This window comes from Vicugna pacos, chromosome 9, assembly GCF_048564905.1.
Source record: "Vicugna pacos chromosome 9, VicPac4, whole genome shotgun sequence".
Lineage (NCBI taxonomy): Eukaryota > Metazoa > Chordata > Mammalia > Artiodactyla > Camelidae > Vicugna > Vicugna pacos.
In genome coordinates, this window is record NC_132995.1 from 16,972,240 (window position 1) to 16,996,892 (window position 24,653).

General features: G+C 52.3%; 1 protein-coding gene across 2 annotated transcripts in view; it reads left to right on the forward strand.

Moving 5' to 3' along the window:
* Positions 1-24,653, forward strand: part of PEPD (peptidase D) — a 108,698-nt gene that overhangs the window by 15,878 nt on the left and 68,167 nt on the right. For both annotated transcript variants that reach the window (XM_006212186.4, XM_072967254.1), the window contains exons 4-7: positions 2,782-2,845; positions 9,015-9,062; positions 10,460-10,521; positions 17,925-17,969. In XM_006212186.4, the coding sequence (XP_006212248.1) occupies positions 2,782-2,845; positions 9,015-9,062; positions 10,460-10,521; positions 17,925-17,969 (219 nt within the window). The remainder of the gene's footprint in view (positions 1-2,781; positions 2,846-9,014; positions 9,063-10,459; positions 10,522-17,924; positions 17,970-24,653) is intronic.

A 24,653-nucleotide genomic window follows, 5' to 3' on the forward strand; every position in this document is an offset into this window, starting at 1 on the left:
GAAGGGAGAGTTTCTGGGGTGGGGTCGGCTTCCCTGCTGACCCATCCTCTCCCGGTCGGTTGCTTCTACTTGGATCTCCCATATGACGGAATCTGGCACGAGCTGCCCTGCTGGACCCTGGACTCAAGTCGGGGCAGTGTAGCCCGTAGCCCTCTGCGTGGCCGCCGCCAGCCCGGCCCTCAGTGGGCACATAGCTGGCTGGTGACTTCCACAGCCTGCCCCTTCCCTAGTCAACCCGCCAGATCGTGGCTGCCAGGCCTCTGTCGGCTGGCTTGACATGGCACACTTATTATCCCTCAGAGTGACATTTAAATGATTTTTACTGTAATTGGCCCCGAAACATGAAAAATAAGTACTATTCAAACTTAATTTTCTCTGCCATTTAGAAAAAAAGGACACGCAAAGTGCCAGAGAGAGATGCTCACAGCTTTTCGGGTTGCATCTGTCAAATGGTTTCTCCTGTTGAGAACCAGGCCTGTGGCTCACTGGGCAGTTTGGGCCCATAAGGCCCAGTGTGTGCTCTGGACTGCGTCGTCTGACCTCGTTGAGGAGGGCAAAGGGCTTTTGGTGGGGCTGGCACCTGGGCTCACTTCCTCTCGGACATCGGGCTGGTAGCAGCTGGCTCTCGCATGGGCTGGCTGGCCCTTGCCCCTCCTTGGTTCTTGTAGGGAGTGAAATGGCTCTTGACTGCCTGATGAGGGTGGACAATTGAGCATAAAGCCATGGGGCCCCCACAGATCACAGCCACCTTGTGTGCTCCCCTCCTTTGCCCTTCCTCCCCCCACCTCCTCTGGTTCCACCTTGTTTCGACCTTGATATCAGCCTGAATACAGAGATGTTCCCAGGTCTCAAGTATCCTAGGTCTCTGCTGAGTGCTGGTCACCAAGACTCCTGGGCAGGGCCGGCAGGAACACCTTCCTGCGGGGTCCCTCAGCAAGACGGCTTTGGTGAGCTGGGAGGGTTAGGGTCCCTGACGGGAGGGGAGGAGACAGGTTAGTGCCCAGGCTAATGGCCGAGACGCCCCTCTGTAGGGGTCATCAAGGCTGGCTCCTCCTGAATCTTTCAGGAGTTTACTTTTGATGCCTGTCGCAGCTGGAGGTGACGAAATGACTGGGAACCACAAGTGAACTGGGGACCTGGGCATCGTCCTGGAGCTGGGCCTGGAGCAGGGCAGTCAGAGTGAACGTGGTGATGACGCTGATGGTCCTGCCTCTGGCCTTTCTGGCACATGCTTTTGTGCATGGCTGCAGGGTCAGCTCTGCTGAGAGTGTCACTGCTTGGTGGCAGAGGGTCAGCGAGCTCTCTGCTGTAAGCCCTGGAACCGGGGCCTCCAGTATCCAGGCACAGTGCTTGTCATTAGTCCCTGCTCCATAGCTGCTTCAGGCGGTGCTAATGGAGGCGCCAGACTTTGGCCATTTAACTTTTGTATTTCAAACGAGGAAGCTAATGCAGCTAGATTGGTTGAATTTAATTAATGACAGGAGCTTGACACCCAGTGCCCGCTTCAGGGAAGCCAAATGGGAGATAAAACAAAAAGGGTTCTGGGGCACTGAGCCACCCATCACTGTGGACCGTGGTCTCCCCAGCCCGGCTCACCACCTGCGGCTGTGAGCTCCCTGTTGCTTGTCCCTGAGGCCCACCCGTCTGTCTTCCATTCTGTCCTCCTCTGTGCTTCCTGGCCACGATCCGGTCTGGGACGCTTGTTTGGGTATAGAGGGAAATGGTGCAGGGCTCAGAGAGGGAAGTGGGAATCTGTTTCCTGGTCATTGGTGTCGCAGAGGCACGTGGGGCCCACTCTCAGAGGTGCTCATCTCCAAGTCCCAATGCGTGCTCCCTCTCCTGTTCCCTCTGGGCCTCCCCAGGTACACTGTCCTTGGCACCTCTACCTCCCTGGCATCTGCTCACCCTGGAGAGCCCAGGAAGCATAGTCAGAAAGCCATCTGCTGTTTTCTCTGAGGCCTCTTTCGGATCTAACACTTGGTGACTAGAATACCATGCAATCATAGGCAGGACAGCGTAAATCCTCCCGTGCTGACGTGGTGCCCAGGCGTGGGATGGTGCAGGACGGTGTGTGTGCGTCACCACACTTGGCTTGGGCACCCTCCCCCCAGGCTACTAGTGCTCCTGATGCGAGCTGTGTCACCAGCAGTGACACTGACTCATCCTTTGACCAACAGGCTGGGGGGTAGGGGTGGTGCTACTTGGACCCACGGGATCCCTGCCCAGTGCAGCCGTGACCAGGTAAGATGGGCAAGGGCTGTCAGCCTCCTTCGCCCTGTGTCTTTGTGGTCTCATGGGCTGATTTTTCAGGGATGATGAGTAAGCTTGAATTTTTCTCATCCCAGTGAGTAATACTGATACTGACTTCTTGAAAATGTTACATTTTAAACTTTCCTTTAAAGAAGCACCGTGGGGGCCTGGGAGGCAGCTTATTTCACACCCTAAGGAGTGGGGTGTGCTGGCTGCCTGCCTGTTGGGCTCTCACTGACGGTGGAGGGAGGTTTGTCTGCAGCTGCGGCCGTAGGTAGCCAGGGTCACAGACTGGAAGGAGGAGCAGAGGTTGGCTGGGGGAGGTGGAGGGGGGAGGTGGGGTTCAGCGGTCACTCCCTGGCCAGTGCCCTTTGCCCCCCAAAGCCAGGTTGGGCAGACCGGCTGGGTGCCAGGTGCCGGCAGGAGCAGGGATGGGCCTGGGGCTTCATGGCCTGGGCTTTGGGGGAGAGGCAGCCTGGGCCCAGCCGTGGCCAAACCTTGACCCCAGCATTCCTTGTGCTTCCCTTTGAGGATCCACTCCAAGGAGCACTTCAAGGAGAAGTACGCCGTGGACGACGTCCAGTACTCAGATGAGGTCAGTAGTCATCCCTTTGCTCCTCCCTAGCCGAGCCTGGCTGGACGTCGAGGGACACCATGACCTGGCCGCCAGCCCCCTCAGCGCTGCTCTTGTTTGGAAAGAACAGGCAGGAGCCATGCATCTCAGACCTCTCTGGGAGGCCCCTGCTTGGCCCAGGCAGTGCCGCTGACTGGGTGACCAGAAGTGTCAGTGGCTAGGATGTGGCTGAGCTGCACGGGGGAGAGGATGTCTCAGTGAAGATCTGATCAGGCTCGGCTGGGCTCTCACGTGTCGGGAGACCCTTCTCACAGGCCCTCATCAGCTGCAGATGCCGCCATCAGAGGATCCCCAGACTGCGAGAAGGGTGGAGTTGGAGGTCCCCTGGCTTTAATTCCCTTCCCAGTGGTTGCCCAGTGGTGTCATGTGGACTGGATAGTTATGTGACTGTCCTCCTGGGGCTTTGACTTTGTCCCCAGTGCAGGCAGTCGAAAGAGGCAGCCCCTGCCTTCCACTGCTGATAGGGCAGGGCCGTGGCAGAGGTGAGACCACAGCTGAGCGCCCCTGGGGTCTCCTTGGGAACCAAAGCCTCCTGATACTGCACCACCACCGGACACATACGGGGCCTCTGCTCCATCCCTGGACACTGTTTTAGCCCTCATGCTCTGTACTGGTCAGTGCTGGGTAGATCATAAACACTGAGAGGTCAGTGCCTGCTGCCCGAGATGCAGCCCCGGCCTGGCAGGATTGGCTGGGCAGGGCCCCTCTGTGTCACATTTTCCCAGACAGAGGTCGTCATACACAGAGCTGGGTGCAGCATGGAAGCTGCTGGCGGAGCCAGCCAGCTGGAGGCTGAGCGGCCCTTCTTTCCCTGGGCAGGACACAGGCTGTTTCAGGGAAAGACAGCACTGAGTGAGAGGCTGCATTTCAGGGATCCTGGCCAGACATGCAGGGCTGTGTGGAACCAGGGTGTCTCAGCCCAGCCTGCTTGGGGGCAGACAGCTCACTTTGATGAACACGTGTGCCTGCCCCAGGCAGGTCAGCGTCAGTACCACTCTACACAGAGGACAGTCCTGCTTCGGTTCTGCTGTCCTGAAATGCCATGCCCACTTCTCTGTCCATATCCTACCCATCCTCCAAGGCCTTGTACCAGTCCCCTGTGTCCCCTGCCAACTCTGGTCTATACTGGCAACCCTCCCCTGGCTCTTGGGACCGTTGTGGATATTAGCTGTGTTCTGGTCTGTGCCTTGCCCTTTCTGTCTTGTCTTTGTTGCTGAGGCCCAGTTCTTCCCCCCCAAAGTTCACTAGCACGCTCTCTGCCTGCTCAGTCATGGGGACTGGCATCAGAAGTGTTTGGGACCCAGGGCTGAACTCAGCAGCCAGGGGCACGACCTGGTGCAGAAGGTGAATGAGTGGGTGGATAGTCAGCAGCGTGGTGGTGCTCGGTCAGGAGGCCCTCGTGAAGGAGTACAGCTTACATCCTTGGGGCCGCGGGGCCTGTGTCTGCAGCTCCTTTTGCCTGGCTGGATTGTGAAGCAAGGGGGCACTTTTAGTGGATCTTTATTTTATGTCATGTGATTCCATACAAAGTTTTTTGGGGGAGGGGTGACATAGCATCTAAAGCGTCTGTTAATATACACGTGGCATGTTGTATTGATTTCTTTAGTATAGGAGCTCAAGTAGTCTGAACATTTATTCACATGCTCCTGACGAGGTCATTTGCCACTAACCTTGTATCTCCAAGTGCAAGAGGGGGAGGGATGCCCACCCTTAGTTCTGATTTTCTTCTGACCCTCTCTTTTGGCAGGTGTATCCCTCCTGCCTCTGTAAACTGCATCTTAACACTATTGTTCTTTGGGACCTTGACCTTCCAGGTCTCGTTGGTGGGAAACGTGGAGGGGGCAGCCTGGGATGGGACACAGTCAGAGCATCTCTGTGCTACAGCCTCCCAGCTGCAATCTGACATTTTTGTGTTTATGCCTGGGGAAAACAACTCCGTTTACACTGTGATTTCTGGGGAGAAGAAGGAGAGCTGGCCTCCAAATGCAGCGAAATAGAGGAGGTCTTGAGTGTCAGGACACGAAAGCCTGTAATGATAGTGTAGAATTACAGCCTGCAGATCAGCTCATCCTGAGTCTGTATTTATGAAGTGGAATCTTAAGTGAAGGCTTCAGTGGAGTTCAGGGCACAGGAGCGTTCTGCAATGCCCCACCATTGTCACTGTCATCATTACTTGGCTTTGTCTTGCCCATCACTGCCATGGTTCTTATTTGAGACGAGGGCTCCTGTGGACTGTGGGACAGGTGCTTCAGTCTAGGCCGACACCTGCGTGTTCCAGTAACCTCGACAGCTCCCACGGCTCCCCTCCTCCTCCCTCCCACCCTGTCCTGTGGTGGGCAACAGCTCTCTCCCCATGACAGAGGGGGCTGAGGCTCAAAGAGGTGAAGGGCGTCATCCACAACCAGGGAGTGCCAGAGTTGGGATGTGACCCCAGGACCTTTGGACCCCAGAGGCCTGCCCTCCACCTCTGCATTTGCCCTGTCAGAAGTGGGGGCGTGCTGCAGGACACGCCTGTGGAGGTGACAAGGTTCCCAAGTGCCTTTGATTTTCTGTGGCTCAAAATGGAGCCTGACAAAAATACAGACACCTGGGCTGGGAGGCTAGCGGTGCCCGGGGCCTGCTCCATCATGGAAGGTGACAGAAAGCCCTTTATATTGGGGAAGGGCTCCCTGGACCAGTTCTCTGGTGCTCAGCTTGGTTTAACCTCAGGCAGCCTTGGCCATCTGTACAAATCACAGACAGGAAGCAGCTGACACTGTCTCCTCTGAAAGAAGATGGGAAGCTCTCACCCCAGGTCATGGACCGTCACTTGATACAGCATGTAAAATGCAGGTGTCTGATGCAGCACACCTGGCTATTTCGTTCCCCCCCTCCCATAGGTGATCCTGAGTTTAGTTATTGAGAAGGTAGAGTGAATGGTGGCTCCATGAATGGTAGAGAGGGGGGCGCTCAGGAGAACCTTGAGAGGTGCTACAAGGCATTGCCATTAAGGTGCAGTGCAAAGGCCGGGATTCACAGGGACAGGAACTGGCCAGGGGGAGGGAACATTCTGTGCTCTCTGTGGCACCTGGTGAATGTTGGGGGGCACCAGGGTCCCTGGCTCAGATGTAGGCAGGATGGACATAAGAGACCTTGGTGGCAGAACAGTGATGGATGCCCCTGCCTCTCCGCCCCAGTGGGTCGAGGCATCAGGGAGTGGTGGGGTCTGTGGCAGGCTTTCTGAAGAGACAGCTGCGTTTTGTGACATTGCTGGTGCAAGGTTACTAGATACTCCAACTGTTCAGGAGTGGCTGCACATCCGTATTATCTGTGGTCTTTCCTGATGTTTAAATTTAAGAACCAAATTGAAAATTTTAAATGCATTGCCAGCCACCAGTGTGTAGCCCTGTTTCAGACTGCCGTGAAAAAGGTTCATTTTTTAATAGCTTTGCTTTTTGCATGGTGGATCCTAGCTCCCCGGAGCAGTGCAGGCTTTCTTGACAGCACGGGTCGAGGATTGTCTAGCCCCTTTTTCTGGATCATCACCCTTGAAGAATGGCCTGCAGGCCTCGTTGGAGTCCTGGCCATGAGGGTATGTGAGGTGTCCACCGGAAGCCCCAGGAGAGGATCCTTGTCTGCAGGGCTCTAGAAAGTTCTGTGTGTGCCATCCACCTCAACCTGCCGGAGAGGCTTAGCTACTTGGGAAATGGTGCTGTGACATAAAGCAAGGCCAGGGGCATTTCACAGTGCCGGTTGTGAGAGCTGATGGGTCCCCAGTGACCACCTTTTGTGGAAATGAGGCCTTATGTTGACAGAGCTATGCCACCTTGTGTACATTTCCAACTCATGACATAGAGCTGCTCATGTCACCTTAATTTCGGAGCCATGGGATCAGGGTGTGCTGATGAGAGTGTAGCACTGATGGGTCTCTGCCGGGAAGGGCACGTGCAGCCGCCCGGCTCGGGGAGGCTCTGCAGACACAGAGGTAACCAGGGCCCACTCACGTGGTCCGTTGTGATCGATAAAAGATGCTGTTCTGCCCGGACTTGCAGGCGCCACACCTGCTGCATCAGGCCTCCGTCCGTCTGTTTTCTCCCCCATTATCCCCAGCCAGCATGTCCTGAGTCGTAGCCGAGAGAAAAACCATCAGCTCACACATTTGTTATCCTGCTCCCCTCTCCCAAGGACAATAGCACATGCAGTCCCCCAGCGCCTGCTCGCTCTCCGGTTCTGCTGCCGTAACTGACCCGCTCTGTGCTGATGAATGTAGCCCCTTCATGTCGACGTAGCAGCATACCCAGGGCCCCACAAGTGCAGCTCCTGTTCCTCTTAATGAGCCGCCCCTCCTGGAGGAGGGCCTGGGGAGTGCCAGCCACTCACCACGCCGCTGTTTGTGCAGCTCAGAGGCTGGGATTCAGTTGTTCTCGGAGCAGTTACTGAGCAGACAAGGAGGGTGCAGGGAGACGGGGTGTCGGGAGGGCAGCTGGTGCACGTCGGGAGAGTCATCTGACTGTGAGCATTGAGACCCTGATGAAGTATGTGGTTTTTCATCCAGCAGTTTCACTGGGTCAGATTTTTTTTTAAAGGAAATCATTTTTTAAGGAATTTATCTTAAAGAAATAAAAACTTATATATGAGGACATCCATCAGGATGTTATTTATAATAATCATCAGAAAAAATGTAAGTGCCCAGTGGAGGAATGAATAAATGACCTATACCAGGTCTGTTAAGAGACTATTTATACAGCCATAGGCATAACTCTGGGCTGTGCCCTCTTTCAGCTCTGAACCTGGGCAGACTAACCCATAAGTTTTTTCATTTGTGAAATCTGGCACCACCTTCGTGGGTGGTTATGTGAGAGGTGTCCGCCATGACTGGCACAGGCTGTAATCCCAGGCTTCCTGGATGTTTACCATCCCCAGTGGCAGTGACTGGTAAAAATGGTATGTTTGAAGAATACTTAATGACAGGAAATAAGCGAAGCGTGTAACTTCATATGATCCAAATGTCATTACAGATCTCTGTTTTTATGTGCAGAGATAAAAAGTCTCGGGGGATGGTTTTTGTAGGTGTATTTCATCTTTTTATAGTTTTCAATATCTTCCAGGTTTACTCTGGGAGACTCTCAATATTAAAAAGCATATATATACGTATGTCAAAACTTATCAAAATGTGCGCTTTAAATATGTGCAGCGTAGAGGATGTCAGTGATAGCTCAATAAAGCTGTTAAAACAACAAACAAGTCCTCCTCACTCTCTCCCTGTGTCAGGGTGTTAAGAGTTTAGGGTGGGGTGTAGGGAGGGAGCTCAAGTACAATAGGAGCTACAGCAGCCAAGACACAGCTCCGGCTGAGGGGTGGGGCCAGGGGAGGAGGAAAGTGGTCCCACCAGGGTGGTAGGCACCCTTGGGGTATGGATGTCACAGCTGACGCTGTGTGATGGGCACTTGGCCACGGGGATGAGGGCTGTCGGGGGGCAGCAGAGGAGGGAATGAACCAACCTGCTGCGTGGGGATGGGCGGGCAGCAGGCAGGGGCTTCCGCCCTGAGTACAAATTGATGAAGCAGCTGAGATGGGGAGAAGGCATCCCAGGCGGAGGTAAGAGCCCTGGTGAAGGCATGGGGAGATGAGCTTGTGTGGCCTGCTTCTTTGGGGGGCTAGGTAGGAAGCCACTGGTGTGTGTGGTGGGGTGTGAGGTCTGAGTGGGCTGTAGGGAGGGAGGAAACCTAACCCCACATGGTCCAGGAGATGAATGAGGGCAGGAAGGAGAGGCGTCTACCTGGGAATCAGAGGCTGGTGGGGCCAGTGGCTGAGAGATTGCCACAAGGGGTCGGTCTTTCAGGAGGGGCTTGGCAGATGGACAGAGGTGCTGGCCTCGGAGGGTGGGTGGGTCCATCTGTTTGGAGCTGGGACCTGCATGGGACGTGGAGGCAGGGCAACATGTGGGGAGGTATGCTGGGTTCAGATTTGAATCCCTCTCTGCCACTGAGAGCTGTGTGGCTTTCAGAAGCCCCTTATTTTCTGTAAGCCTCCTGTTTTACGGATCTGCTTGATCCATGTGAGCTGTCACTGTTTAGTAACGCTGCTATGTCATCTCCATCACACTTCGCGTGGGTTGTGCTAAAGTGGATTTTTCTTTCCGACCTTGCAGATTGCCAGTGTCCTAACGTCACGGAGCCCCTCTGTCCTCCTCACTTTGGTAAGTGGCCTGTGTCCAGGGACCAAGCAGTTTTTTTTTTACGGGGAGGGGCTTCAGGGAGCTGCTTGTCCCTACAGAGATCAGAGCTGTAGGGGAGGACTGAGAACCGAGAGCAACAATCATTGGTGATAAGTAGTGACACTTCAGTGTGAACAGTTGAATATGTCCAGGACCATGCCCTTGATTCTCCAGTCGCCCTGGGATGTGCTATGTCCTGTCCTGAGGCCACTGTGGACAAGACACCACACACACTGTGAGGGTTAAAACCCAGCTGCGATCTATCTGTCAAGCTGAGCTGGTGGGATTTGTGGATGCAGAATATCAATTTGCTTCCACCCTGCGTCTCCGCCATTGTTAACAGAATTTGAAAAACACACCCGTTGCATCTGCTATGAGGATCCTGGGCTGTGTGGCATCAGATTTTGGACTCGGGCCTGAATAACCGAGGTCCTGCTGCAGCCTGGGGTGGACAGGGGTGCACGGTGCACCCTAGCAGGGCGTTGAGGGTGCTTGGGCTGTGGAACAGCTCAGAGGAGAAGCCTGCTCTCTTATATTTCTTCAGCCTTGGGGAGCTTCAAATATGAAGAGTGTACAGCCCTTCTTTCCTCCCAGAGTGACCCTTCTCTCCTTCATTAATTGATTTTTACAGAAATAGTTCTCCTCGGTTATTTTTGTTAGCACTTCGCGTGGTCTGTTTTCCCCGCTCCGCTGTTTTGGTGGCTGAGAAGAAAAGCTAGATGATTGTGGTCACAGAGGGTCCAGTGTGTTTTATCGGGGTAGGGAGGGGGATACAATTAGACACCGACCTGCAGTTCTGGAGGACGAAGTGGTGATTTAGAAGGCCTTGCCTCTCAGGGGATGGCAGGTTTTCCTCTGAATCTTTTGTTTTGTCTCAGTTCCACTTGGAGTCTCCTTATGATTAGGAAAGAAGAGAAAGGTAACAGAGTCCTGGTGTCATCGAGAAAGGCCCAGCCTGCCCGAGACCAGTCCTGCCCCCATCTTTGGAAGGGCCGGATCTGACAGTGCTGGTCGGGACACTGTCTGTGGGGAGCGTGTGCGCACACGCGTGCACGAGGGAGATGGGCCAGCCTGGGAGGGCAGGTTGGGCCTTTCCCCCACCACACATCGAGGGTGGTGCCGGTCTGCGCTCTTCTCCCCCAGCACCACCCAGTGCCCGAGCAGCCCGAGATGGGGTCAGCCAAGGACTTGGACGGAGGAGGCCTTTTTTTCTCTGCTTTTGAAGCTGCCGCAGAGAAAGCAGGGCTGCCCTTGTGCTGGGACCTGGCTTGAAGCCACCTGAAAGGCGGGAAGTGGTGGGTTGGCCGGGCTGGGGTGGGGGCTCCCCGTTCTTACCCGTGTGTCTGGTCTGTGCCCTCAAGCTCCCTCTCTCTCCGCAGCGCGGCGTCAACACCGACAGCGGCAGTGTCTGCAGGGAGGCGTCCTTCGAGGGCATCAGCAAGTGAGCGCTGGGGCCCCGGGAGCTGTTTTCCTTCATCCTCCACCAGCTCACATCTTCACCAGCTGCTCCAGTCCCAGAAAGGGCCCCTCTGCTTTACCTGCCCTCACTCCCCAGTTTAGCCCCAGATCGAGACCCCAAGCCCTGTTCCCCCTTCTGGGCCTCTCTGAGCAGAAGGCCAGGCGTTGGGCACACGGAGCACGGTGCCTCACCTGCTTTCATCCTCACGCCCTGGCCCCTGGAGTGTGCCGTCTGCCAGCTGTGCCTGTGTCCCTGGGCTGGCTGGTGACTGGCCCTGCAGGGGTGGGGGTCTGTCTGCAGCAGACTAGCCCTTGAGGGGAGGCACCTGCTCCCTCGGGCTGCCGAGTGTGGCGAGCTCTCCCACCTGCCGGGTCTCCTGTACCTCCAGCCCCAGCCCCTCCCCCACCACACATACTCTGCGCCACTGTGTCCTCTGTTGTCCTTTGGTGGACCCAGGCGGTGGCAGAGGAAGCGACTTATAATTATGCATGAGCCTGAGCCACAGGGGTTTGTGCGTATGTGTGATGTAGGGTGATTAGGAGGGATTATGAGCTTATAAATATGTATCACATCCCCCAGTGGTAAGCACGAAGGGGCAGGGGGAGCGGGTATCAGGTTTGCTTCTTTTCACCGCACAAATCTCCGCATCCTCTGGGAATTCCCCGGAGCGGCCTTGCCTCCCACACCGGCAGTGATTAGCCTGGCTCGTTGAGATGCTGGCCGTGGAGCCGCTCTTTCCCCAGGCCCTTGAGGAGGGTGCTGCGGGGCGCAGCCGGCTGCTGCCTGTCCTGAGCCGAGACCTCCTGGTCCCCCAGCACTGCCAGGTGCCAGGGCTCCCGTGCCCTGCTCGCCTGCCTCCGCCAACACCATGGAGTGTCTGTGGTCCCATGGGCTGGTCCCCTTGGCCTTGGCTGGGGTCTGTGCCTTGTTGGGAGGTCCCTGAGCTGGGAGGAGGGAGCCCTGGTGGCTGCCACACTGATCGGTTCTGTGACCTTGGCAAAACTTGCCTCTGAGCCTCAGCTGCCCCTCCCCTCCTCCATGTAGCATGATGCTGCTTGGACTTGCCATGGGATGAAGTGAGATCCTGCTCATCCCAACTGGCTTGGAGCTGGTACTTAGTGAAACAGTTGCCTGTGAGCAAACCCCTGTCATGCCCTGATGCCCCTCTGGGCCTCAGTTTCCCCAGCTGTGTAGTGGGCCAGTGGACTTCAGGATCTCTGATGACAAGATTCCTGGATGTCGGAGAGCTGTGGGGCTTCTTGGCTATGGTGTCTTTGCCTTCCCCTTCCTCCCCTGAGGTCTCTGCTGCAGAGAACACCTCCTTAGCACCCCGGAAGCACAGGTCTGGTGGGTGGCGTGATGGATATGGCTTCTGGCTGGGAGCTCAGGATGTGGTCCCTGAGAGCAGAGCTCTCCTGGCTGCTACCTAAGGTTTTCTGGGGGAAGGCCGGGGGCCCCCAGGGACACGATCACTGTCGGTGAGCAGTGGAAGCCGAGGCCTCGTCCCCATCCCCCCGGGAGGAGTCCCACTGTGAACCAACTTCTCCCTCCACTGAGCAGACCCCAGCCTCTGTCTCCTGCTGCTCCCTGAGGACTCACAGACCCTGCCAAGGGCCCAGAGGAGCCCATGCTTGGCCAATACCCACCCCCCTCTCCCTCCATTAGCATTTGGGGGGCTTTTTGGAGAGCCAGGGCTTACCTTAACTTTGCAAACTCTCCCAGACACTGGGCTGGCCCTCCCCAACCGATGATCCAGTCCCGATGGGCTGACGATGGGCTGCCCCGCAGGCCCCTCACTGCTGGGCTGAGTGCCTGCCCCCATATTCGTTTCCACACCCTCCTGTCAGGCTAGGTTTTCTGACTTGGCGGATGTACTGTGAGAGCTCCCCACGTGTGTCTCTCTGCCTTGGTGTCCCCTGGCCTGCCTGTGGTACTCCTGCCCTCCTGTCCCCTCACACCTCGCTCCGGGCCTCACATCCCGCTGTGGCACCTTTCATGTAGCTCCACCCCAAGGGGTTGCTCCCTTTGGGTGCCCCCTACCCCCCATGCCATGGCCACTGACCTTGGGCCTCCTGCCAACACTTTTCCTGCAGAAAGTCTCGTCTGTATTCCTGGGGTCTAGGTGCAGCTCAGCCCCTGCCTCCTACCCACCCGGCTTCCAGCACCTCAGCTCTGCCACCTTCTAGCACCTCAGCTCTGCCACCTTCTAGCCTCTGTGCCAGCCTGGGGAGGCTCTTGTCCTCCAGAGCCGCTGCGGCTGGGTGACTGCGTTCACCTGCCTGCCGAGAGCCTCTCCAGCTGTTTGCGGGGATAATAATAGCCTGTTTCCTAAGCAAGATGAATCTTGCTGTCGTCCTGCTTTCCAGTGCTCAACTGCTTCTGTCACTGGTCTCTCCTCACTGTCCTGATGAAGTGAAGTGTCTTATTCCTGGAATTTTTGTTTTTGACCCTTTTGAACTCCTCTGTGATTCCTCCCACTTTGGCTCCTTGATTGACCTGGTCTGGCAGAAGTTTGGGTTTTGGCCTCTCAGTGTGTCCTGCTGGGCCAACCCAGGCTGCCTTTATCCCCTGGCCTGGGGGTGGAGGTGGGGGAAGCTTGTGGTGGAACAGTGGCCTCACCTGCCAGACCCTCTGGGCCCTGGTCCAGTCGAGTGGTCTTCCTGTGACCTTCTCTCCAAGGGTGGCTCCTCAGGGTTGGCTTCTTCAGGTCTGTCACCTTTGTGAGCTGTGCATTTGGTCCCTGGAGACCTCAGACTTCCCTCAGACTTCCCGGATCAGGGCCAGGCCACTGGCTGCCCCCTGCAGGGAGTGTGCCAGGTGTCACAGTGATGGGATTGGTAGAGGACTAGGAGCAGGGAGGCAGAGGCAGGGTGAGGGTGGGAGACGTGCCCAGAGATCCCTCATGGCCTGGGGTCCCTGGACTCACCAAGGGGTGTGGCTTTATCCTTCCCGGAGAGCCAGGGCTGTGGTTGTGCTGGGGTGAAGGGAGCAGGTGGGGACAGTCCGCAGTCCTCATGCTGAGTTTGGGCTCTGGCCAGGGGATAGGGTCAGGCGCTCATTGCCAGGTCCTGGCGAGGCATGGCCGGGGCTGTTCTGTGGAGAAGGTAGCCCTGCAGTAAAGACAGCTTCTTCCTGGGGGCTGCAGGTAACACAGCTGCCTGGAGCAGCAGCCTGGGTGCAAAGGCAGACATGATAAATCTTTGTTAGCATCTGAGGAGGTCAACTAGAGAGTGGATTTTCCCGAGAGAGACAGACAGACAGACTCTGACAATGAAGGGAAGAGATTATCCCTGAGGGGCCCTGGGCGGGGGCAGTGAGGGCTGAGGGCTCTGTTTCATGCCGCTGTCTGACAGAGAAATATGGTCGGTATTTTACATCAGCTGGGTGCTTAGGATAAGCATATTTCTTATCTTTTGGCATTTACTTAAATTGCCTTGCATATTTGAAGACAATTGGTTACAAATTAATTCCATTTAAATAAGCAGTTAAATATGAAATTGCTGAATTTGGCAGTTATTAATGCAGGAATATTAATACTCAGTGATGTGAATTTTTAAACCCACGAAACAGACGGACATCATTAAAATTTGACAGTCACAATAAAATGGCAGTCTGTGGTGTGGGAACCATTGGTTTTCTGGTTACTGTTAACTTACGTATCAAGTTAATATTTAGGATTGGGCTTCTCCATGAGTTTCCTGAAGAGATAAGAACCCGCCCCCAGCAGGTGAGGGGGCCCTCCCGAGGCCTGCTCTCCATCCTTGGGTTAGAAACTGCAGGGAGGCAGGGCTGGTCGGTCCCACACGACTCAGCCTTCATCACCCAGCCCACAGGTAGAGCCCACCAGGGAGTTACCCTCTGCTTCCAGGACACTCCCCACCGTCATGGGCTCTGGTGGGCTTCATAGTTGTTTTCGCACAATTATCACGTGCTGGTTGTAGAAAACTCTGAACTGGCACATAGGCAAAAGCAAGGAGTGTTCCAGTTCCATTACCCTGAATTAAACTGTCACCACCACAGTGCGTGTCTTTTGGGCTCTTCTGCGTGTGTTTCCCTGAGTGTTTTTGTGTCTGAGTGTGCATTTGTGTGAGTCTGTGTGGTTCTGTGTGTGTGTGTATTTGGGTGTGGATCTTTATGTGTTAGGCTAAGTGTATGCTCATCTCTCTGTGTGTGTGTGTTTGCATCTGTGTCTGTGTGCTGGGTCATTTTGCTGCTTGTGTGCGTGGGTGGGTGCATGTGTGTCTATACGTACATTTTGTAAAGTGAGATTTTACTGTCATGTTTGGCTTTTGAGGAGACAGGCCGCTGCTTTTCCTGGCGTCAGAGTGACATTTGGCAGAATGGGAGTTGGAGTCTGTGTTGCCGTCTTTGTTTATGTCATCCGCTGCTCTGTTCTTCACTCTGAACCACTTGGCTGTCTGTGGTCTCTTTGATATTTCACAAGTAGGGCTTGATTCTACAACATTTTAGTTGACTTTGAATTAAGTAGTCTTATTTGTGTAGTTAGGGATCCTGAAAGCTTTGAAGATCTGGAATTCTCTCAGCCTGCTATCACCCCCTTCTCTCTCCTCTCCCTGTCCCTCCTTCAGCCAGGAGTAGGGGTGCCAGCTGCACACCCACGGCATTAGATAGGTGTCTTCAGACACCAGTCAACGAGGCCGTGGAGAGTCCCCAGTTGGTCACAAGTCTGTGTGCCCCATGTGTAATATCCTGACCTGAGATGCAGCTGGGGGCAGAATCCCAAGGGTTGAATCCCAAGGATTCTCTGCTGAAGCTTGTACGTTGTGCTGGGCCACGTTGTGCTTCCCCTGCTGTCTCACCAACTGATTTCTTGAGCTCTGGGCCACACGTGGCACGAATGTCAGGGATGTGCCCCAACCTGATTCTTTTGTCTCCTGGGTTCTCTTTTCAGTTGTATTCATCTTATCAAAGGACAACTTTTGGCTTTATAGCTTTTTCTCTATTGTATGTTTGCTTTTTAGTTCATTGAATTCTGCTTTTAAAAATTTCCTTTTAATTTCTTTAGGTTTCGTTTGTTTTTTTCCTCTACCTTCTTGAGAAAGAAGAATGGGGTATTTCTGAGAAGTTCAGATCATTGATTTTCAGTGTTCTTTTCTATTCCATACACAAAGAGCTATAAATTTTCCTTGAAGCACTGCTTTAACTACAGCTCACCAGTTATGCTATTTCATGTTTTTATTTTCGAATGTCCTTGTTATTTCTTCTTTTAACAGTAGGTGTTTAGAAGCTTATTGCTTAATTCTCAAACAATTTTGGGCATCATAGTTTTCTTTCTGTTACTGATCACCAGTCTAATGCTACTGTAATCAATCAATATTCTCTGAATTTCAATCCTTTGAAGTTTGTTGGAACTTCCAACCTGTGATCACTGTGATAAATATTTCATGTGTACTTGAAGAGAGTATGTAGTTTGCAGTTGTTGGCTGTAGTGTTGTGTATATATCAATGAAATCAAGTTGGTTAATTATATTGTTCATATCTTCTACATTTTTACTGATTTCTCTAGTTCTGACATCAGAAGAGGTATGTAGAAATCTCAAACTATGCTTGTAGATTTATCTGTTTTTTTTATTTCTATTCTGTCAGTTTTTATAAATCAATTGTATTGGAGTAAAATTTACATATAATAAAATTTGTTATGTGTATAATTCAGTAAGATTTTAAAAATAGCTTTGTCGGGATATAGTTCACATTCCCTACAATATACCCACTTAAACTGTACAATTAAATGCTTTTTGTATATTTATAGATTTCTGTAGTTATCATCACAATCAATTTTAGAATATTTTCTTCACCCAAAAAGAAACCTGTATCCATTAGCAATCATTCCTCTGGCCCCTGGCAACCACTCATCTACCTTCTGTCTCTGAGGATTTGCCTACTCTAGCATTTGATATATATGGAATCATGCAGTATGTGGCCTTTTGTATCTGGCTTCATTCATTTAGCGTGTTTTCAAAATTCAGCCATGTTGTACTATGAATCAGTACTTTGCCTATTTTATGGCTGAAAAATATTCCAGTCTGTGGGTATATTGGTTTCTGTTTGTGCAATATGTCTTTTTCCATCCTTTCACTTTTAAGCAATCTGTGTCTTTGAGTCTAAAATGTCTCTTTAGAGCATACAGTTGGATCATGTTTTAAAATCCATTCTGCCAATCCCTGCCTTTTAATGGGAAAATTTAATCCATTTATATCTAAAGTAATTCCTGATAAGGAAGACCTTCCTTCTCTCATTTTAGTTTACATTTTCTATATGTCATTTATTGTCTTATTGTCTTTGTTCCTCAGTTTCTCCATTACTCCTTCCTTTTTGCATTCATATCAATTTGATTTCAATAGTACACAAAAAATATTCTCCCTTCCTTTGTGCTGTTATTGCATACAGATTGCATCTTTGCATATTTTGCGGTCTACACAGGATTATAATTATTGCTTTACACAGTTGTCTTTTATATCAGATAGGAGAAAAAAAGGAGTTAAAAACAAAAAAATACATTTACACCGTGTCTCTACTTGCCTATATAATTACCTTCACCAGTGGTTTTTTCGTTTTTTCCTTACATGGATTTGAGTTACTCTAATGTCCTTTCACTACAGTCTGAAAGATTCCCTTTAGTATTGCTTGTAGGGTAGGTCTTCTCGTGATAAATTCTCAGTTTTTGTGTATCTGGGACTGTTTTAATTTCTCTTTCATTTTTGAAGCAGAGCTTTGCTGGATATAGAATCTTGGTTGACAGATTTTTTTTCTTTTAGCACTTTGATTATGTCATCCCATACTCTGCTTTCTGACCTCTATAGTTTCTGAGGGGAAATCAACCATTAATCTTATTGAAGATCTTTTGTTTTGTATGTGATGAATTTATTTTCTCTTAACTGCTTTCAAGATTTTCTTTCGACAGTTTGATTGTATGTCTGGATGTGGATCTCTCTGAGTTTATCCTACATGGAGTTCATTGAGCTTTATGGTTGTGTATACATTAATGTTTTTCATTAAACTGGCAGTTTTTAGCCATTATATTTTCAAATATTCTTCTTCCCCATTATCTCTTTCCTTTTCTTCTGGGACTCCTATTATGTATATGTTGGTGTACTTGATAGAAGAGGCTATGCTGTGTCTGCCTAGCGAGGGTGGAGGATGGTGTTTTACAGCCAAGCAGCTTGGTCTCTAACTGACTGCACTTGGGGGACCTGGCCCAGGCTGCCAGGTCTGCTGCAGAAAGTGAGCAGCAGGCCTTCCGTGGTCCAGGGAGTCATGAAGTTAAAGCTTGGGGCCCTTCTCTTAATATGTCTTGAATGATGTATTTCTTGCTGAGAGATGATAGATCATTGAACTAATGGGCTTGACTTGTTTTCTCTCTGTAGGTTCAAGGTCAACAACACCATTCTTCACCCGGAGATTGTTGAGTGGTGAGTAGGACTTGTGTCCACCCTGGCTGTTTGCTGTGCTCCGTTCAGGAGGGTGAGAGACTGTTCAGCAGGCTGTGCCCACCCACTCCCTCTCAGAGAGTCCCTCTTCTGTTTTGTTTGGGTTTTTTTCTGTGTCAATTGGTCTGTTTTTCCAAAATGGCGTGAGTCACTCAAATGTTAATAAAATTTCTCTTTTTCTTTATTTAGGAGTTTAAAAATCTTACCATAAATAAGCCAAACTTACATAGCTCAGTTAAAGTAGACAGTGAAAAAAGTAAAAAGAAACATCATATGTAATCCTGTCACCAGGAGGTAAACATACTTTCCTCATGTCACGTGTATGTCTTGCCTAGTTGGCATCCTTTTTGCACGTCTTGTGTTGCCTGCGTTCTTCCCTTGCTGGTGCTGGCAGCCCCTTTGTGTAGAGTGGTTTCTGTTGGGTCACTTCAGGCGAGCTGTCCCTGGCTGAGCATCGCCTCTGTGGACCCTGGAAGAGGCCCTCCAACTCTGATGTGCTACCAGTTTTCTTCCTAAGCCATCGAGTTGCTCTTTGATAGCACCGAACTGTTTTTAAAATTTGTTGTCTGGCTGCACGTCTTCTGAATGTAGAAGAGAGGAGAGGCAGGGCCTTCGCCACATCATCCCCTGACTGGGAGGTGTGTGGGTGTCTCACGTTTGACCCAAAGGCCGAGTACCAAGTTTCCCTGTCTGGTTGGGGGACCTTGCTCACCTAGGCTTGGAGCTTGGGGACACTGTGACCTAAAGGTTGAGTCTGAGTCAGCTGGTGAGGTTGGGGGAAGTGCAGAGTTGGGGAGAAGGGGAGAGAACGATCCGGGCCAAGGGGCTGCTTATTCCAAGGCTGGAGACGAGAAAGGTTGGTGGCCTTGTGTGAACAGCGTAGAGCTACACACTGCGGAAGTGGTGCCTGATGTTGGTCAGATGGGCAGGGGCCAGCTCAGCCATGGTGTCTGCCTGGACGTCGTCTTGAGAGAAATGGGATCCAGGGAAACCCTAAAGGATTTAAGCAGGAGAATGGTAGGATCGGGTTTGCATTTTTCAAAGTTGTAGGTTAGGGGTTTGGGCTTAGCAGGTACAAACTACCGTGTACAAAATAGACAAAGAACAAGATCCTACCGTATAGCACAGGGAACCACATTCAATAGCTCGTAATGTCCTATAATGAAAAACAATATGAAAAGAAATACATGTGTGTGTGTAACTGAATCACTATGCTGTACACCAGAAACTAACATGACGTTATAAATCAACTCTACTTCAGTCAATCAGTCAATAAAAGTTGTGGGGCAGGAGTGGGAGCAGGCTGCTGCGGGGTCCCAGTGGCAGTGAGGGGGCGGTGACAGAGTAGAGAGTAAGGGGCGGTCACAGGGAATGCTCCTGGGAGGAGCTGACCTGGATGTCTGAGAGAAGGCTGGAGTGGAAGGTGTCTCCAGGTTTTTGTGCTTAACAGCTGGGAGGGGCAGGTGCTGTGGCAGATGAGGGGCTTGGAGGTATGTTGAGTTTGAGGCAGGTGCCAGTGGGAGAGAGGCTGGGCCACAGACGAAGGTCTGAGGGCTATCTTCAGGCACCACTATGCACCCTTGGGAGAGCTGGAGGGTGGGCCGTTTAGCAGTTCTGGTGGCGGCTGTGGCCCAGTGCCCATAGTGGCCACACACTGTGATCCTGTTCCCGGCTGCCTCTCCTTGTTTTTGTAAAGCAGCAAATGCCTGGCCCATCTGCAGCCCCCACTTGGCAGAAGAACAAATCCTGGGTACTCAGGAATGGGCCATTGTCCCCTTATGCCCCAGATGTGACATCCCTCGCAGCTGCTTATAGTCCGGATGCTCTGGAGACCAGGTCTGGGTTGTGCACCCCCACATCTCCCGAGGGACAAGTCATTAGTTCGTCACTTTGGAACAAGCATGCTTTAATTCCAGTGACATTTCCAAGGTTCTGAGGTAGAGTCTGCGTTCATAAGATACTTACCAATTTTATTAAAGCCAGCAGCAGAAAGGACTTATTTGGCATTTGATGGCAGTAGAACTATTTTAGAAATGTCACATTGTCCTTAACTGCCTCAGGGGTGTGTTTTAGCAGCATGGGTTCTGGCCTCTGCAGGGACTGTGGTCATACTCGGCGAGATCCAAGGGGTCACAGTCATCGCTCCCTTCCAGTAACTGAAGGAAGGATTGGGGGAGGGGATGGCGGGCAGGCCTCTCATTTACAGGAGAGACTGGGCTTCCATGGTGTTGAATTATGACTCATTGAGGTGTCTTTGGGTCCCTGTGTCCTGATTGCTTTTACTATCCCCTCTCCCTAGGCCCCTAGAGAGAGGCTGCCTCGTGTAATGGAAAAACTGTCCACTCAGACATATCCAAATCCTAACCCCAGCCCATCCCCAACCCTCCTCGGGAAGCCACTTAACTTTCCTGAGTCTCAGCTTCTTCATCTATGAAATTGCAGTGTAGTAATGCCTGACTCACAGAGTGGACGTGAAGACTCATGCTGCCCAACAATTACCGTAGACCAGGTGGCTTATAAACAACAGAAATTGATTTCTCGCAGTTCTGGAGGCTGGGAGGTCCAAAGCCAAGGTGCTGATGTATTTGTCGTCTGGTGAGGACCCACTCTCTGGTCTATAGATGGCCAACTTCTTGCATGGCAGAAGGGGCGAGGGAGTTCTCTTGGGTCTCTTTTATAAGGTTACCAGTTCCAACATGAGGGCTCCACCCTCATGACCCAAGCCACACACACCCCCCACCAAAGCTTTATCCTACCTCCAAATACTGTCACACTGGGGATAGGAGTCAACCTGTGAATTTTAGAGGAAGCACAACATTCAGTGTACAGCACCAAGCCTCAGGTTCCTCACCTGCAATGTGCAAGTGGTCTCCCTCGATGGATGGCTCAAGGATTGAGTGAGAGCATAGCGCAAGTGCTAACACATCCCAGTAATATTAGCCATCACCTTTTGAGATGTTCCTTCTGTGTATAGGGTGCCGTGTTAAGCACTGGATACACGTCACCTTATTTAAAGAGATATTTCACTTGTAGGGGCTCTGATTATCCCCGTACTACAGATGAGCCAACTGAGGCAGGGGGAGGGGATTTGCCCAAGAAAAGCCAGGAGCTGAGCCCAGGCCAGTGGTTCCAGGCCCTTGTGCTGCCCCTTGTGGCTCTGAGGAACATTGTGGATTTGGGGGTGAGGGGGAGCTGTCTGAGTGTCAGCCTGTCTCTGGGTTCATTCTTGGCCACTGGACCTGCTCAGAAACCCCAGAATAGATCTCGTGTCAGGCCAGGGTGTGGTGGGGTGGAGGGCCTGGGGATGTGCCTCTGCACTTCCTCCAGCACCGCGCCCTGCCTCCCCGGTGGCAGCTGGGCTGGGGAATTGGGATTCTTCCTGGAGCCTGTCTGATGGGGAGGCAGCAAGCAGCCTCTCCTAGCACAGGGGAAGCTTCCACTCTCGTTTGTGTTTGGGTGTCATTCATTTCCCTTCTGTGACTGCTTTATTGTTTTCCATTCTCTCCAGCAGTGCCTTTTTGATTTCCTGTAAATTCCTCTATAATCAGACTCCTCTTCCCCACAAACATGAGATCATAACTGATCATTCTTTTCCTTGTGCTGGGTATTGCAGCTTGAATGTGGAGGTCGAAAGTTGAAACTTAATAAGGGCAGGCGTCTCACTTCCATAATTTAGGCTGTGGTTCTGCTTTCCTGTTAGGCAGATGATGAAATTGATCTGAAGGTGGGGTAGGAAATAAAAGGAGATACTTCTATACTGCTTAAGAGCTCAGCGCCATGGATTTCAGTTAAGCACCTCTGGAAGCGTCACAAAACAAGCATGTCAGCCATCGCCAGGCACCTTTGTGGGTTTTAAGTGCGACCATGTTAACCTGAGTCACATGCTGGTGTTAGAACTGTTGATTACACAGTGCCAAGGCGTCCTGTGCGCATTCATCAGGCAGTGGGGTAACCTGTCTATTTCTACTCCCCTGCCTTTCTGTGCACTGGAGACAGTGAGGTGCGGATGGTTTGGGGCAGACGCCATCTCAGGATCCTGCGTCCTGGGTAACGTGTCCCAAATTAGAAAAGATATGTTGATGATGACCTAGATTCTTGGTGTGTATATGGAAAGTATTCCAACAGGCGTCTGTCTTTGTCTCCCAATGAATAGGCGTTGAATCCTAAGTCAACGAGAAAGCCAAGAGGAAAGAGAGGATCAGAGAGTGGGGGGTACACCCAGCTTACTGTGCGCCAGAAGTTCAGACACAGGATGTGGGGGCGTCAGGCCCCAGTCCCGGGTCTTCCTGCACGTGATCTATGTCTGCCTGGCCCCGGTCAGGTCCCAGGCACCCTCAGCTCACAGCTGAGCTAAACCACCGTTTTCTTCCTGGCTCTGGTTTCTTTGAGAGGACTTTATTGATTGAGCCTCCTGGGGCTATGTAATTCCAGCCAGCTCTTTCCTTTCTATCCCTCCTGTTGTTCTGGGATTTTACCCCCTGCATCCTGAGGTCACGGGGTAGGGAGGGAATGGCCGTGGGGTTCCTAGGGTATTGAATTCCCACCCACCTCTCCCTCAGAACCAGCCCCTGCACATACATCTCCAGGAGAGATGGAATTCCTGTCCCTTCAAATGGGTTTTTGTTCAACACTGGCACTTTGATACTTAGAGACTGATTTTGGAAATCCTTCATCCTGTCTTGCTGCTGTTTTAATCAGTGGAGCATTCAGACCTCACTTAATTGATGTCTTAATCCTGAGTTTAATGCCCAGAGGCAGTTTTGTGACCTGGGAATATTTAAGGGGGAAAAAAAAAAGAGGTTGCACAAATGAATCTGAGCCTAGTCCAGTTTTTGTCGTTTTCTGCCTGTAGCAGGGGACTCTGGGCTGGCGTTGGGGAGGAGCCTCCGCCCCCCCCCCCCCACCCTGGCCCATGGTGCTGCTTTTCTCCTTGGTGTGGGGATCCTCACCAGCATGGCCACAAGCCTGGGACTCTGCCTGAGTGTCCGCGTCTTTCGCACACATCAGGCACCTCCTCTTGCTGATGGAAGAGCCTGACTGCCTTCTGCCCAGACTTCTTAAGTGGCATCCATGTTGCCCTGTCCTGAGCCTTGGTCCTCTGATGCTTCATGGTGGAGGTGGCCTTCATCCTCTCCTGGGGAGAGAAAGCTCATGGATATTAGTTCTGACTACCACCCTACACATCCTCGGGCCGGAGATGGCTGGGGCTGAGTGTGACACGAAGCACCCCTCACTCCAAGGCCTCCAGAGGCTGGACCAGGGCGGAGTCCCCTCTCCTTGCCTTTTTGTGCTCAGGAGTAAAGGAGGTAGCCTCATCAGATTCAGGGCAGTGACTTCTTCCGGCAGATGAGGAGAAACTGCCGAATGCTGAAAAGTCTTACTGCTTTCTGCAGTAACCTCAGAAACAGTTTCTGGTGCTGGTGGCGTGGGGATAACTGGCCAGGCTGGGACGCCTTGTGCTGGGGCGAGACTTCAGGCCCAGAGTGTCCTGTGGATAATTGGGTGAAGCCAGCACATGCCAGCCATCTACTTTCAGGGCCTTTAAAGCTTGGATTAAATTGGGCCAGGCCAGTACTCAGCCAGGCCAAAGGGCCTGAGCATACCAGCTAGAGGTGTAGCTTGTCACCTTCCCCAAAGTGAAAACTGGAAAAGAAAGCAGGACTTTGGGCCTCGATGGCTGAGCATGGTTATTGTCTCTGATGGGCTGGGAGCATGGTCTGGGCCCCAAGCGTCCTCTCTCCTGGGGTGGATGGTGTCTTTTCCTGGCTCATTTCAGGATGAGAGGTGCTCACGCTGCAGGGAGGAGGCCCAGTGGCGAACCTGTGAGAGGCTCCTGGGGTTCAAATGCCGGGGCTGCCTCTTCCTACCTTTGTGGCGGGGGGCGAGGCAGTGTGGTAGGAGTTTGAGCCGCTGAGGCCTTGGGGAGGTCCTGCCCCGGATCTGTCAGGCTGCACGACATCCCATGCTGACCTGGTGAGCTACCCAGCATGGGCAGGTTGCAGGAGACTTTTTTTTTTTGAAATGAGCCATTATCTCTCCTGATTGGAGTAGGTGTTTTCCAGCTCCGGTGCAATGCCCAGGTGCTGTTCCTAACTCGTAGTTACTATGTGTCTGCTCTGGGCCAGGCTCTGTTCTGGCCCTGGGACCCTGCCCTCCGGGGCTGTGGGCCCAGGAGGAAACTTAAATGAAAATGAAATGACAAGTGTGATAACTTACTGAGGATTCACATAGCCTGCCCAGGGAAGAGAGGGAAGGGATTTAGCCTGGGGAGGGGCTGGAGAGAGCCTTCCCCACCCCCCTTTTCTGAGGAAGGTGCATTTTAAGGTGAGACATAGAAGTTGAGAGGACAGGAGCCACTTCCAGTCCCTGTGGGGGTGGGTGGGGTAGGTGGTGGAGACACACGGGGTGGGGCCTGGGGAGCCTCCTGGTCACCTCGTAGTTTTAACTTCATCCAGACGACATCTAGAGGCTGCTCAAGGTTTTAAGCAACGGAAAGCACGATCAGATTTGCATTGCCTCAAGGTCCGCAGCGTTGTCAGGGAGCAGACAGAGCTGGAGGCCCAAAGAGGCAGGAGAGGTTGTCCAGGCTGGAGACAGTGAGGTCTGGATGGAGAGAGAAGGGAGGCATGGGTGGTTGGAGAGGTGGAATTGCAGCCCTTGGTCATC